The sequence below is a fragment of the Mercenaria mercenaria genome, chromosome 1 (genome assembly GCF_021730395.1).
Source record: "Mercenaria mercenaria strain notata chromosome 1, MADL_Memer_1, whole genome shotgun sequence".
Lineage (NCBI taxonomy): Eukaryota > Metazoa > Mollusca > Bivalvia > Venerida > Veneridae > Mercenaria > Mercenaria mercenaria.
The window spans coordinates 102,983,026-102,997,546 of record NC_069361.1 but is presented as its reverse complement, the minus strand read 5'-3'; the positions used below and the strand labels follow the sequence as shown (position 1 = coordinate 102,997,546).

At 33.7% G+C, this 14,521-nt stretch overlaps 1 protein-coding gene across 8 annotated transcripts in view; it reads left to right on the top strand.

The window, feature by feature from the left end:
* The window catches only part of LOC123528340 (cyclic nucleotide-gated channel rod photoreceptor subunit alpha-like), a 63,355-nt gene that overhangs the window by 43,388 nt on the left and 5,446 nt on the right, over positions 1–14,521 (top strand). For all 8 annotated transcript variants that reach the window (XM_053519139.1, XM_045308114.2, XM_053519135.1 and 5 more), the window contains 15 exons: positions 6,566–6,640; positions 7,416–7,493; positions 7,871–7,978; positions 8,884–8,989; positions 9,245–9,289; positions 9,488–9,569; positions 10,579–10,743; positions 11,115–11,193; positions 11,726–11,844; positions 12,103–12,195; positions 12,390–12,486; positions 12,899–13,045; positions 13,487–13,596; positions 13,991–14,060; positions 14,198–14,253. In XM_053519139.1, the coding sequence (XP_053375114.1) occupies positions 6,566–6,640; positions 7,416–7,493; positions 7,871–7,978; positions 8,884–8,989; positions 9,245–9,289; positions 9,488–9,569; positions 10,579–10,743; positions 11,115–11,193; positions 11,726–11,844; positions 12,103–12,195; positions 12,390–12,486; positions 12,899–13,045; positions 13,487–13,596; positions 13,991–14,060; positions 14,198–14,253 (1,430 nt within the window). The remainder of the gene's footprint in view (positions 1–6,565; positions 6,641–7,415; positions 7,494–7,870; positions 7,979–8,883; positions 8,990–9,244; positions 9,290–9,487; positions 9,570–10,578; positions 10,744–11,114; positions 11,194–11,725; positions 11,845–12,102; positions 12,196–12,389; positions 12,487–12,898; positions 13,046–13,486; positions 13,597–13,990; positions 14,061–14,197; positions 14,254–14,521) is intronic.

The following is a 14,521-nucleotide window of genomic DNA, read 5'->3' as shown; positions in this document are numbered from 1 at the left end:
TCAGTACAACTCTTACGTCTCATATAAACGAAACATTTTAGAGTCCTCTTTCGAAATAATTTACAAAAGTCTGAAAAATTTAATAAATTATCCTGACATACTGAAACTAGCTAAAATCACATGCCGAAAAGTAAATGTTACAGAATTCTGTAAAATGCACAAAAAATTACCAAATAAAAATCGTAATTCAATAATCATACAAAAATCTAACAAATAAACTTCTTACCTCGATCGAGCATGAATTTCTAGCAAGAAAAATTAGTCTGACATAGATTCGTCTAATGTCGGAATGTGGTGTGCGCAAGGCATATCTAGTCCAGTCTATTTGTAGGGTAATGTCCCGCCAAATACTAAATTTCATGGGACTCACGGCTAATTCGTGTGCTCCGACTATTTGTATTTTCACGGGATTCACGATATAGCCGGGAAATCTGACTTTTTGGCGCGGATTGAAATTGACAATTTAAGGCCCGTTATAGTGGTTTTGGGGATAAAAACATAAATTACTGAAGTTTATAAAATATCAACTTTCTTATTACTAAACCGAATTTAATGAAATTTACATGCAAATTTAAGTTATGAAATACAGAAAAACATGAGAGGTAATTTATGCGTGAAATCTGACATTTACCTCAATAACTCAAAAATGTACAAAAAGATGATGCAATACCTGCATTTACACTACAGATACAATAAGGCCCGTATGTCAATTTGTGACATTATTTTCATATTCAAATTTTCCGGGTGCTGACCTCAAATCCATCACACCGCTAAATTAAAGTAATAAAGTTTAGAAAAGTAAAGAGACTTTGAAACATGTAACATAATGAACTATTCAATATCTGCTGGTCAATATCTCATTGTTGTACAACATGAAATTTTCTTTAAATACATTGTCTTTAAATTAATTATGTCTCCCCCAGGAGACATATTGTTTTTGCCCTGTCCGTCCGTCCATCCGTCTGTCCGCCCGTCCTTCCGTCCGTCCGTACGTTACACTTCATTTCCGAGCAATAACTGGAGAACCATTTGACCTAGAACCTTCAAACTTCATAGGGTTATAGGGCTGCTGGAGTAGACGACCCCTATTGTTTTTGGGGTCACTCCGTCATAGGTCAAGGTCACAGGGGCCTGAACATTGAAAACCATTTCCGATCAATAACTAGAGAACCACTTGACCCAGAATTTAGAAACTTCATAGGATGATTGGCCATGATAAGTAGATGACCCCTATTGATTTTGGGGTCACTCCGTCAAAGGTCAAGGTCACGGGGGCCTGAACATTGAAAACTATTTCCGATCAATAACTAGAGAACCACTTGACCCAGAATGTTGAAACTTCATAGGATGATTGTTCATGAAGAGTACATTACCCCTATTGATTTTGGGGTCACTCCGTCAAAGGTCAAGGTCACAGGGGCCTGAACATTGAAAACCATTTCCGATCGATAGCTAGAGAACCACTTGACCAAGAATGTTGAAACTTCATAGGATGATTGGTCATAAACAGTAGATGACCTCTATTGATTTTGGGGTCACTCCATCAAAGGTCAAGGTCACAGGGGCCTGAACATGGAAAACCATTTCTGATCAATAACTAGAGAACCACTTGACCCAGAATGTTGAAACTTCATAGGATGATTGTACATGCAAAGTAAATGTCCTCTATCGATTTTGGGATCACTCCATTAAAGGTCAAGGTCACAGGGGCCTGACCATTGAAAACCATTTCCGGTCAGTAACTTGAGAACCACTTGACCCAGAATGTTGAAACTTAATAGGATGATTGGTCATGCAGAGTAGATGACCCCTAACGATTTTAGGGTCACTCTGTTAAAGGTCAAGGTCACAGGGGCCTGAACATGGAAAACAATTTCCAATCAATAACTTGAAAACCTCTTGACCCAGAATGTTGAAACTTCATAGGATGATTGTTTATGCAGAGTGAATGACCCCTATTGTTTTTGGGGTCACTCCGTTAAAGGTCAAGGTCACAGGGGCCTGAACATTGATAACAAGTTCCGATCAATAACTTGAGAACCACTTGACCCAGAATGTTGAAACTTCGTAGGATGATTGAACATGCAGAGTAGATGACCCCTATTGATTTTGGGGTCAGTCTATTAAAGGTCAAGGTCACAGTGGCCTGTTCATGTAAAATCATTTTTTTTGAAATAACTTGAGAACCACTTGACCTACAATGTTGAAACTTAATAGGATGATTGGACATGCAGAGTAGATGACCCCTATTTATTTTGAGGTCACTTGATCAAAGGTCAAGGTCACAGAAGCCTGAACAGTGACTTGAGAACCACTAGGCCAAGAGTGTTGAAATTTAGCGGGATGACTGGACATGCCAAGTAGATAATCCCTATTGCAGCCAACCATCAGTGTCTCTTTGCCTTTCGCTCCTGACCCCTATTGACTTCTTGCCTATAGGACTTTGCATTGGGGGAGACATGCGCTTTTACAAAAGCATTTTCTAGTTTAGTTATTGATATATTGTCATAGAAATAGAAAATAGGTTTGGGCATCAATCATAACAATAGGTGCCATAATTCACCAAGCATTTTCCTACTGTACTTGTGGAAAACATTGGGTTATTTGACATTTTATACTTGAAAGAAAATATACCAAGCATCTTACTGCTCAAATACACGATCAATGTATATTGGTTCCGACATATTGTTTAGTAGCCACAAGAGAAATCATAAACTATGTGAAGCAAGGTTAGGTTTTTGTTACAGCCATAGTCAGCTGTCATTTTATTAAGATCTGTGTCTATGACCTAATTTTGAACAATATCCGCATTCGCTTCAAAGGAAAAATGACAAATACAGACAGTCATAAAGTAAATAAACTCATAGGCCACATTAATAAATGCATGAACAGTTATACCGATTGTGGTTTAAATCTATATAGTCATCTTCAACAATCGTCTTCCCGATATTTATCACAGAGTTAGCCTGAATTAGTATTTCAAATACTCATAGTAATCAATGGTGAAACACGTACGGGTTGGAATAAGATTCTGTTTGCTCTCCGTTTTACTTATGAATCTAATTTCAATTGTTGATTATATATGTTCTTTGATAATGACATTGAATATTTATGGAGCAATAATTTGCTATTGCGAACATTTGTAACGCTGTAGTATGTAGTCTTTCGTAGCTGATAGTAAATATGAACTTATAATGTTTAACTCTCATCCAAACCCCACATTTTTTTACTTTTAGTTTCTTGTGTTTCTTGACATTGTCTCTTAGTATCACATCAGCATACCCGCTACCCACATTGTCCCCTCACCCACCTTATACCCACTTAAAACCCCCAACTATTTCTTGGTTTCCCGTGTTATTCACTTTACTAAATTTGAGCAGTAAATTAGCATAAAACGTAAGTCGAAACACCAATGATCGACCAAAGGGGATATTTTGGAATAGCTGTTCCATGCATGATTTATTATTACGTATTGTCATTTCAAAGTATGTTTGCAATTACAATTCAATACTTAAAAGATTGGTATAATATGTCGCGTTTAAAATTGTCTTTACTTTATTGTGAATTTGCGTTAGTCTGTCACATTCATTTGACAGACTTGTCAGTATATCTTCTTAAATCTGCAATATCCCTTCCCTTGTCAGACTCCCAAGGGAACATCCTATTATATAGAAAGGATAATGTTGCGTAATAAACATAAAGAAAAATTTGCCACCTTTTTTCACTCTGTTACTTTTATACTTATTTTGTTTACTTTTTCAGTTCAGATTTGTATTTATAAACAACAGCTAAACGGTGTAATAAATAGAGGATGTTACATAAGTGTTTTGTTATACTAAATTTGTAAAACGAAGTGAATAAAATGACGAGCGTTTTGTTTAATTCAACGAGTTGCATATATTCAATGTGAAAGGGCACAAGTGTAATATTCTTTTATCACATGTTACCGTTTCCTGCTGAACATTAAATTTCTTATTTCTTTACCATAACTGGGCAATGTCTCCTATATTTAAAACGACTGAACGTTGAAGCTTTGCTACACTAGTGAAACATCACAATTATATAATAGTGTTATTTCTTTTTAACGATGTAAATTTATTTGTAATTATCAATTTTGTAATAGCAGTCGAACTGGAACTGCGTGCGTAACGCTGTCATGAACACTTCTACATTCTAATCGCTCAGTGACATTGTATGATACAGTCGAAAAATCCAATGTTACTTTAATCGAATTCAAATGGACGATTTAGGCACTATAGCACTTTAATAAAATCATTTCAAACGCAAATGTAACTGGAATTTCATAACCAAAGAACAGCCACTTATTCTATTTTGGATGACTCATACGGCAATGCACACAGATATTTGCATTAGCATTACAACATATATTAGCAATTAGGTTATTGAATTTTACTTAAAGACTTTCCAGACAAGTAGCATTCAAAGTCTTATAAAATGACATAAAGAGCATTAGTGTCTATTAAACCTGTTTCTTTACCTGTATTGCTTTTTGAACAATAATAAATTTGTCGGTTTCTAAGTATTTGCACCAGCTTCATTAGACTCATTGGAATTATCAAATTATCCTTCCAGTGTCAGGCTCCTAGTATTTGTTTCGTTTATCAAATCGCGTCTATCGTATGTCATAATGCCTTTATTTTCTCTAAGCAGCGTTCCATTGCTAATTCAACGGAAATATACAGATTCCTTATCCGTAAAGAAAGTGGGAAACGAAGAAGTGATACGCCAACATGTAATCCGAGTGTTCTTCGTCTCGGCAACACTGTATCTCTATCTTTTATAGTTCATGATGTCATATAAAAACATTGCACAGATGTTAGAATTACATACACATTTATCTGTCAATTTATCTTGCACAGACGTATCTGGATACAGCATCTCAATATTATCCTAGAATTATGGATTTTCTGAGACGTTGTACTCATTTTCTGTTCAACCTGTTATTCCATTGTTAGTCCGTAACTGCGCACGACAATTTGTTGAGGGGAAATTACTTTCGCATTTTTCGGAAAGAAATGTTTGGTTTCAGCAGGTTGACACGCTTAATGCCAAGATCAAAGATATGTTAAATAAAGTAATTTATGTTTTAAGGACGTATGCTAGAATTTGGTGCGAAAATTTTCCCAATAGCAGAATTTCTTTAAACTTTGGATATTGAAGAACAATCATCTAAGAAACGAAAAAATGCAATAAAAATCATAGGTCACCGGATTCGAAAAAGTGTTATCTGCCCTTGAAAACGGCATTTCCCCCAAAAATGACGTTTTCAAGGGTAGATAACTCTTTTTCGAATCCGGTGACCTATGATTTTTATTGCATTTTTATTTTGTTTCTTAGATGATTGTCCTTCAATATCCAAAGTTTAAAGAAATTCTGTTATTGGGAAAATTTTCGCCCATCTCATATACAGGGAATTCTAGCGTACGCCTTTAAATACATTGTAGTTTAATACATTTCCATAATGCAACAACGTACTCTTAAAATATAGCACTTGCTTTTGTCCCGTCTGAACGACGGAACTATAAACATGCATAGCCTCTTTACGTCATAGTGCAAATTCGTGGGAGGCTAGAATTGCACGTACTAATTAGTTCATATGTTGCATCATGTGTCTCATGAAATTGACAGAGTAAAACTAATTTTAAGATATTGGAACGGCAATCAAAATATTTTGAAAGATAAGCAACGCCTTTAACTCCACATGGTAGAAGCATATCTTTATAAATGTATTGCAGTCGTAAAAAATAAATAAATCACAGATGTAAAAAGCATCACTAAGAGCAGTCTGTTTGGTTTATGAAGACCTTTTATAAGTTCTTATATATCTGTATCCTTTTTCGTACAGCAGCAGCCGGCTTCCGCGTATTTTGTGACTGTAACAGGGGCGGAATTTCTGAACTAATCTTGGAAATATATAATTGAATCGCACCATGAGAAAACCAACATGGTGCATTTGCGACCAGCATGGATCCATACCAGCCTGCTGTTCGCTTTCAAACCCTATTGCAATTAGAGAAACCGTTAGCGAACAGTATGAATCCTGACCAGACTGCGCGGATGCACAGGCTGGTCTGGATCCATGCTGGTCGCAGATCCACTATGTTGGTTTTCTCATGATGCGGCTCATATGACATGTTCTACCATCTATACGCTATTCAGTTTCTTTCCTTGACGTATTTGCTTCCAATAATGGAATAATATAACTCAAACTGAACCCAAAGAGACGAGGCAATGTGATTGATAGTTTTAATAATAGCAAATATATTGCAAAGTAATTATTCAATGCTTTTAAAACGAAGAAAACCGGCAAAGGGATAAAATGGTACATTATCATGTATTTGAACATGAAAAAACATGAAAGAAAATGCTGAAAAAGTCTTTGCATCTTGTTCGTAATTAAACTTTACATTTTCTTTATAAAATATTGTCTTATCATGAGTTTTAGCCGTGAGAAAACGAAATGTTCTGTATTAACATATAACATACTTTATCAATATTTAAGTTTTGTAGAAGACAAACGAAACTACTTTTCTGTGACTTTCAGAGCTGTAGGATAGAGGATCTTACATTATCTGACATCATCCTGGATCCGGATGGCAACATCACATATTACTGGCTGGTAAGAACTACTTTTGGTCTCAAAAAAAAAACTTGTTCATTTAACTGAAATTAATGTATTTCTGAAGTAGGGAGAGGGTGAATCTTACAAAATAAATACATGTTAATGCGTTTGTCAAAATTTATAACAAATGAAGTCAATGAATGATCTGATATTAATTAAGTACTGTAACAAATAACAAGTCCGTGTTTTAAAAAGTCGCCCATTTCCACACATGTCTTCCTTGGAATACCTCATGAAAATGACTCTCGGTGAAAAGAATGATTTAGAAATAAGAAAAAAGAAGTAAAAATACGCACTTATTATTTGTTGTTATCATAACAATTACAGCGAAAAGTTCACAGCCGTATTCAGTTATTTCTATGAACTAGATCTATGCTGTATACATTCGCATATAGTCTCATGCAATCTAGAGAACCAAAATGTTATTTCAATTGTGCATTATGTTATAAAGTCTGTCTGGTGGAATATTTTTAATTAATGTAGTATTTACACGAGACAATTCAGGACTCCGGTAATTGTATTTGTGTTGATGATTGCATCCATTAACGAGAGCGTTGGGTATAAAATTTCAAACTGCTGTCTGTGAAATGTGCAAATGTAGTTGTTATTATGCATAATTTTCACCTTTGATTTGTTAAGTACCTTTCAAAAGATTCTTTTTGCTATATTCCCTTGGTAATTTCAATGGCAACTAGTCAGAAATGGCACCACTGCAAGTATAACAGCTAAATCACAAAACAACACTTAAAAGGATATTATTATTTTTTTCTAGGGCATTGTGACATTGGCTGTAGTCTACAATATAGCAGTAATAGTACTGAGACTTGCATTCCAAGAAATGAGGGATCCGGTAGGTCCGACGTAACCAATTTTGATTTGTTGTGACCCTATTTTGTGTATTACATTAAATATTTGCAATGTTGAATTACTTTTAAGGCCTTTACAATTTTGTTGTAACATTACTTAAGTAAATAAGTAAGTAAGCTTTTCATTTTAGACGTGATTGAGACAAAATACTGTTCCGCTTTAACAGGTGAATCATAAGAGGTGTGAGGTTGGTTGAACATTGCTATGCCGCTCGTGGACAGACATATTATTACCGTATCTGGTGTTGTTTTGCTTTGTTGCATTGTATGCTACCAAAGCACCTTTTTATAGAATTCATTTCTCAAAACAATTTGTAACAATGTTGTCTAGAATGTTAGGTTTAACTTTTTATCATTCCAGGCTATAGAAGATTCTGTATTTTATTTGCTGGATACTATTGGAGATCTCATATACATTCTTGATATATTTGTCCACATGCGGATATCACATTACGAAGATGGATGTCTGGTAAGCGTGTACACATTATTTTAGACGCGAATATTGACTTAATGTTTTGATGTTCTTATCGGTTTTACATTATACATTTATATTATACATTTATATTATACATTTCAGAAAATAAACCTTGAGAGAAAAAAATTGTCACAAAAGAAAACCCTACACTACAAAACGGTTGTTAATTAATCTCAATAAGCTAACTTATTTATTTCAATCGTCCAATTTATTAACATACATTTATCACATGTTTAACGTCGCGGCAGTGTAATAAAGCCATTAAATAGAAATGATAATACACTAGTGTAATAAAACTTTGACGTCGACGTCATTTATAGTATAAGAGACGTTGGTCAAATTGACTAGTTTATATAGTAAAAGAAAGTAGAACTTTTGATGTTTCGAGAGGAAAGGCTAACATGTGATAAAAAGAATATTACATTTGTGACTTTCCACATTGAATTTATTAAACTCGTTGAATAAAATTGACAAAATGCTCGGCAGAGCCTCGCATTTTGTCATTTTATTAAACTCGTTGAATAAATTCAATATGAAAAGACACTCATGTAATATCCTCTATTTACCGTATTTGTATTCTACCATTATTATACTAACATGGATGCATTAGTAGCATGCGTTCATATAGCACTTAAATCTTCATTATTAAGTTAAATGACGAAACCACAGACACATTTATTTGCAACTGGATTGCTTTTAGACATAAAATATAGACAGTATAATTACGATTATGCCTATTATATTACACCATAAGTCCTTATGAGCACATTCGGACAATAATTTTCCTAGAGGAAAAAAAATCAAAAGTGAAAATCGTCTGCCCTTTAACGCCGACAGACAGTAATTTAGGATGGTTTGATTTATGCCCATTGGCATAGTACTTTTGTTTACTTGCACAGGTCTTGGATCCAACGAAAATAATGGAAAAATACAAAAAGAGCAATAAATTCCAAATGGCCTTACTGGCTATACTTCCCTTTGGCACTGTCTACAAGTTAATATCCGGTATGTATTAGACATCATTTTTCACACTTGTAAATTTGTATTTATAGACTCTCCCGAATGTCTTTGTATTTTACTTACTGTTTAAATCAAATCAGACATTTCTTATCAATTTAAATAAAACTTTCAATTATCAAAACAGAAACGTGTGTTAAGAGTAGTACCCAGACGTTCGGCTGATTGGTTTATCCTATTTAATAGTCGAAAATTACTTTTGTAAGTCTTACCGACACCTAACTGGACTGTGCTTTTTTGCAGGATTTGGTAGCCTTCTCTTCCTCGACTATTTCTTTTATATGTCAGGTAAGTACATAAACTACATTTCAGGTTTATGTTAAAAGTAATACCGAAAGTAGAATTTATTATAATCGTTATGCATTTATGCTCTTACTCAGTGCTCGCAGAATATTTTGTATTTGTATGATTTGTTACGGTTTCGAGTTTTAAGACTGCTTACGATTTCACATATTATGTCTCATAAGTTGTTTTTATACATTTTAGGAGACATACATATAATGCTAGTTAGATTACCACGACTACTGAAATACCCAACTATGGCAAGATTCTTTGATATCACAGACAGGTAACTTAACACTATCCATGTACGGCTTATTCTGAATTAGCAAAACGCAAATAAAATATATATATTTAAACTTTCATAAATTATTTTTAAATGATATACACTAATGAACACAAAAATAAAACTATAAAACTATTTCGGTATGCATACAGAAGCTCTCATTTCATAGTTTTTTGTTTTGTTTTAAATGTAACATAAACAACCTCCATTACGACCAATGTCATTCATATTTTCTACTGCTAACTCTGCTCTGTTGGCCTTCTACATAGCTACAGATATGTTTTCACATAAAGTTTCAATGCATACATCACCTTGTTTCCTCTTGTACATACATTTGTATTTATAAAATGGAACAAAACCACACCATATACTTGATGAGACCATTGGTTGTTTATGTAATGAAGCAGCAAATGAGCGCTGCGTTGCATTTTCAGTTGACTGTTTCCTTGTCCTTTGTAATGTTGTATTTCATTTGTCGTGAAGCATAGATCTCTAAACTAGCTTAAAGTACATTTATGAATAAATGAATGAATGTTTGTAGGATATAGATTTTGGCCCTTCGTGAACATACATGTCATAATGTACAGGATTTCAATAAAAGAGAGATTTTATATCAAATAGCAATACTCTTTATTCTTATTAATTTGTTTACCATTTTTCGTTTGTTTATGAACTCCAAAAAAAGGTTATGTAATACACAAACGCTTAACTTCTAGGTTCCCAATGAATAAATAAACTGGCCTGCACTTAAGGAGCGATCATAAGCAAGCAAGCCTGTTAATATCTGATATATAGGACTTCGATCATAGCCACTAGTATTTCTTCTTCTGGAAAAAAGGGCTTCTCAAATTTACTCAAACATGAAAATAGAGTAACAGAGCCATCATAAAATTTTGAATAGGGATGTAAATGATTTACATAAGAAAATGGCCCAAATCTGGGATATTTCGTAAAAAGTTAGTGACAACATGATAACTTCCAAACCCTTTCCAAAAGTATAAATATGTTACAGTCGCACGAGGAATCCGAATCTTATCCGAGCATTTAAACTGACATTGAACCTGTGGGTAGTTATCCACTGGATTGGCTGTGCATACTACGTGGTGTCCGAGTACGAGGGCCTTGGTTCCAACAGCTGGGTTTATCCAAGCGGACAGGAATATAGTTCGTTCACTAGGTATATATTGTTATTCAATCTATCTACTAGTATTTCAACACAATGGTGTTGTGTACATCCTCTGGGTATGTTAAGCTCGTTCATGAGGCAAGTTATTGATTCCTCGAATGTGCTAATAAAAGCAGAGTCTGGGCTTAATTAAAAAACAATGCAGTTCATTTTCCAGACACATTAAATAAATGTTTGCTTCATCTTGACGCTTTAAATGATTGATAATGTCGCAGATAAAAGCTTAACATTATTATACTAATTATTAGTGGTGGTCGCGGAGACGTCAGTGTCTAGAATTAGGCTTCCCTTTATGATTCAAGACAGCGGGTGTGGAGAATGTTTCTTTTGTTTTTAAGATAACAAAGATTTTTTCATTACAGAAAGTATATACGAGTGATGTACTGGTCACTGATGACGCTTACAACAATTGGTGAACGCCCACCTCCCGAAACGGACCTTGTAAGCCTTTTTACTTTTCTGCAACTGTTACTATTACCATGTTATTATGTATAACTTGTACACATATTCTAGTTTCCATATATATCAACAGTATTTCCATCGTGAAAAGCTTTGCAATATGAAAACTACGCTCATATTTTGCAACCTATTTGTTAGAACTGTAATTTGATTTTTGTTTATATATATCTGTACTGTAAGAGCACTTCGTCACCATACATAAATAATTCATCTATTTATTAACTTAGTTATTTACTTACAAAGAGTTTTATTCGTTTGTATTGAGCTTTCAAAGAAAAGGCTTGGTTTGTACAGTTATTTATCTTTCAAGCTTAAGCTTCTCATGTAACACATTGTTGCGTTCAGGGTTTCAGATGGAATTCGTTATTCGGAATTTACGCATAATTTACCTTTCCTCCTCTATTCGTCATGAATGTGGTAGTATTCGATGATTTATAGTCACGTTGTCGGCGCTATTATCTGGAAACCAATGATTGGTCTTGTTTTATTTCCGATTTATTTTATTCTCTTTCAGGAATTTGTGTTCACTGGCCTGACATTCCTAATCGGTGTTTTTGTTTTTGCTGCTGTAGTAGGAAATGTCGGTGACGTCATTAGCAACATGAATGCTGCAAGAACAGAATTCCAATCAAGGTGTAGTAATATACTTTAATAAAATAGAAACAGAAAAAACACAGTTTGCCTAACACGACATAAACTGGAGTCAGCATATCACAAAAACTGCCAAATGACAAAATTTAAAACCAGGCACTATATCCAAGGGGGATTAAACAATATCACATAAACACATCATAAAGATAGAGATATTTTTCTCTTATTTTGCTCTTAAAATTTTAGCCTATAGCCGCATAAAATATAATATTGTAACTGGTAATATGTGAACTATTTCAGAATGGACCAGATAAAGTCATACTTACAACACAGACATGTTGATGAAAAATTACAGAATAGAGTGAAAAGATGGGCAGAGTACACTTGGAAAAGGTACATTAAGTAACCGGGCTAATACTTCTAGTATTTCGTCAACATAAATCAATAATGTTGACAATTTATATACAAATATACTATGAGACATTACGATTTTACTCCTTTATATGTTGTTTTAATGGTTTAAAAATGTACTCTAAATGTAAAACTGTATTAGTGCAGTTTAATATCTGAAAGTTAAACAATTACAGGACACAGTCAATAGATGAGCCTTCTTTACTTCAACTTCTGCCTGACAGACTTCGTACAGAAATCGCAATAAACGTACACCTAGAAACACTGAAAAAGGTACCTTTATTTTGCAGGTGGTTTGATAAATGTTCAAATACTCCTGTCTAATTCAGTGTAATAAAATACGAAAATTAAGATCTGAGCATCAAATATAATTGTATAATAATAAGTAATAACAAAGCTAACTGAACGGAAGACCGTTTGTGTCATTTAAATATTTGAAGATTTCCAATTCACGATTTCAACGATTTTAGATTTTTTTTTGTTTCATCTGCACAATTTCACGATTTCAACGTCACGGTTTGGAGATTCCAAGAGTTACTTGCTTTCATGATTTCACGAATTCACGAGTTTATCTATATGATTTCTTGAATAGTTGCTGATGCAACATTATTTAAAGATAAATTAATCTGTCGATGTTTATTTAATCAATATTTTAGAATATATGTTTTATGCATGATTTATATAGGTTAAAATATTTGAAGAGTGTGAAGAAGGCCTCTTACGGGAATTAGTTCTTAAACTAAGGCCTCAGGTCTACTCTCCGGGAGATTTCATTTGCAGAATTGGGGAGGTTGGAAAGGAAATGTTTATTGTTAATCACGGCAAAGTAGAGGTAAGAAATAATTGTGCATTCAATGAGCTAGTAAGGCAGCAAAATAGTTCACTTATTTTACAAACGTAATGTATCTATAAAGATCTATGAATAAAAACTGAAAAAAAATCTAAAAAAAATCTGACAGTCAGGCGGAACCAAGGTCTGAAAATTATATCGGGTTATGGTATTTCGTAAGTGAGACTTTACGCATATGGTCAAAGAATGATATTGAATAGAATATTTTAGTCAAAAGAAGAAAATGCTTCAGTATTTAATGACTATTTTATATTCATTATTATAATAGGAATATGTAAATTTGGACTGTCACGTATCAGAGAACTTAAGGTATCAAGAAATAGCACACAATATTATGATAATTTTATAAACATGACTTCGGAGTACTTCACACAATTTTGTTTCACTGCATGTATATTTTAATATCTCTGCTGTTTACGTCAGATTTTGGTACCAAGCCAACAAAATGGTCGCCGAACTGTTGTAGCTACTCTCACGCCGGGTAACTATTTCGGAGAAATAAGTCTTTTGAAGTTAGATGATGGACAAAATAGGTTTGTTTAGTCTATAAACTATGATATTAACTGCATACTCGTAAAATTTTTCCCAAATTTTATGGAACTATTTTCTTTGATAAAACATACTATAAAATCATTTATCCTTTACTGTTCACCATTGCAAGGAAATTTGTTTTCATGGAAAATTCCACTTAGTTATTCGATAGTAAGTTCTTACATTTCTAGAACTTAACTTGTACCGTGTTTTTTAAAATATTTTCTTTCACTGAATATAATAACATACTTAAAAGCTTAAAATATTTTTACAAGAAAATTGCATGAACTGTATGAAACCCTACTCTAGCAATACTCTGTGACAGTATCTGCTACAGAAGTTCCTATCTCATAAAGAAAATAATAAACACATTCCTGATATTCACGTATATTTCAGACGCACAGCAGATGTAAAAGCTGTTGGATACTCAGAGCTCCTGAGGTTGTCAAGAAAAGACCTTATGTCGGTATGATTATCTTATAATCAAGCGTACTCGTGTACAAATTCTTAATTAGTTGATATGAAATAAAGATTTTCATTTTCTATCAGTATACTATAGACAGATTCAAACACATGAACAACTAACTTGCAATTATTTTACAGGCTTTGGTGGAATACCCAAATGCAAAGAGAATTCTAGAGCAACAGGCAAAGGAAAGGTAAACACTATTTTGACATAATTAACACACCATATTATTTCAATTACTAGTAATCCGTCATTCATGATCCAATCTAAATTTAGCCGTATGCAGATAAGGTTGTGTGCGTACGAATTCATGTATCGTTTAAAGTTATCATTGTACAGTGTTGAAAATTATTATGTTTCATCATTCATTGTATATTGTCCATACTCTTCTCATGTTTCTTTGTCACCGCTTATGAATGAATGCATAGGCGAAGAACTGTATATATGTTCATATGCCTAAT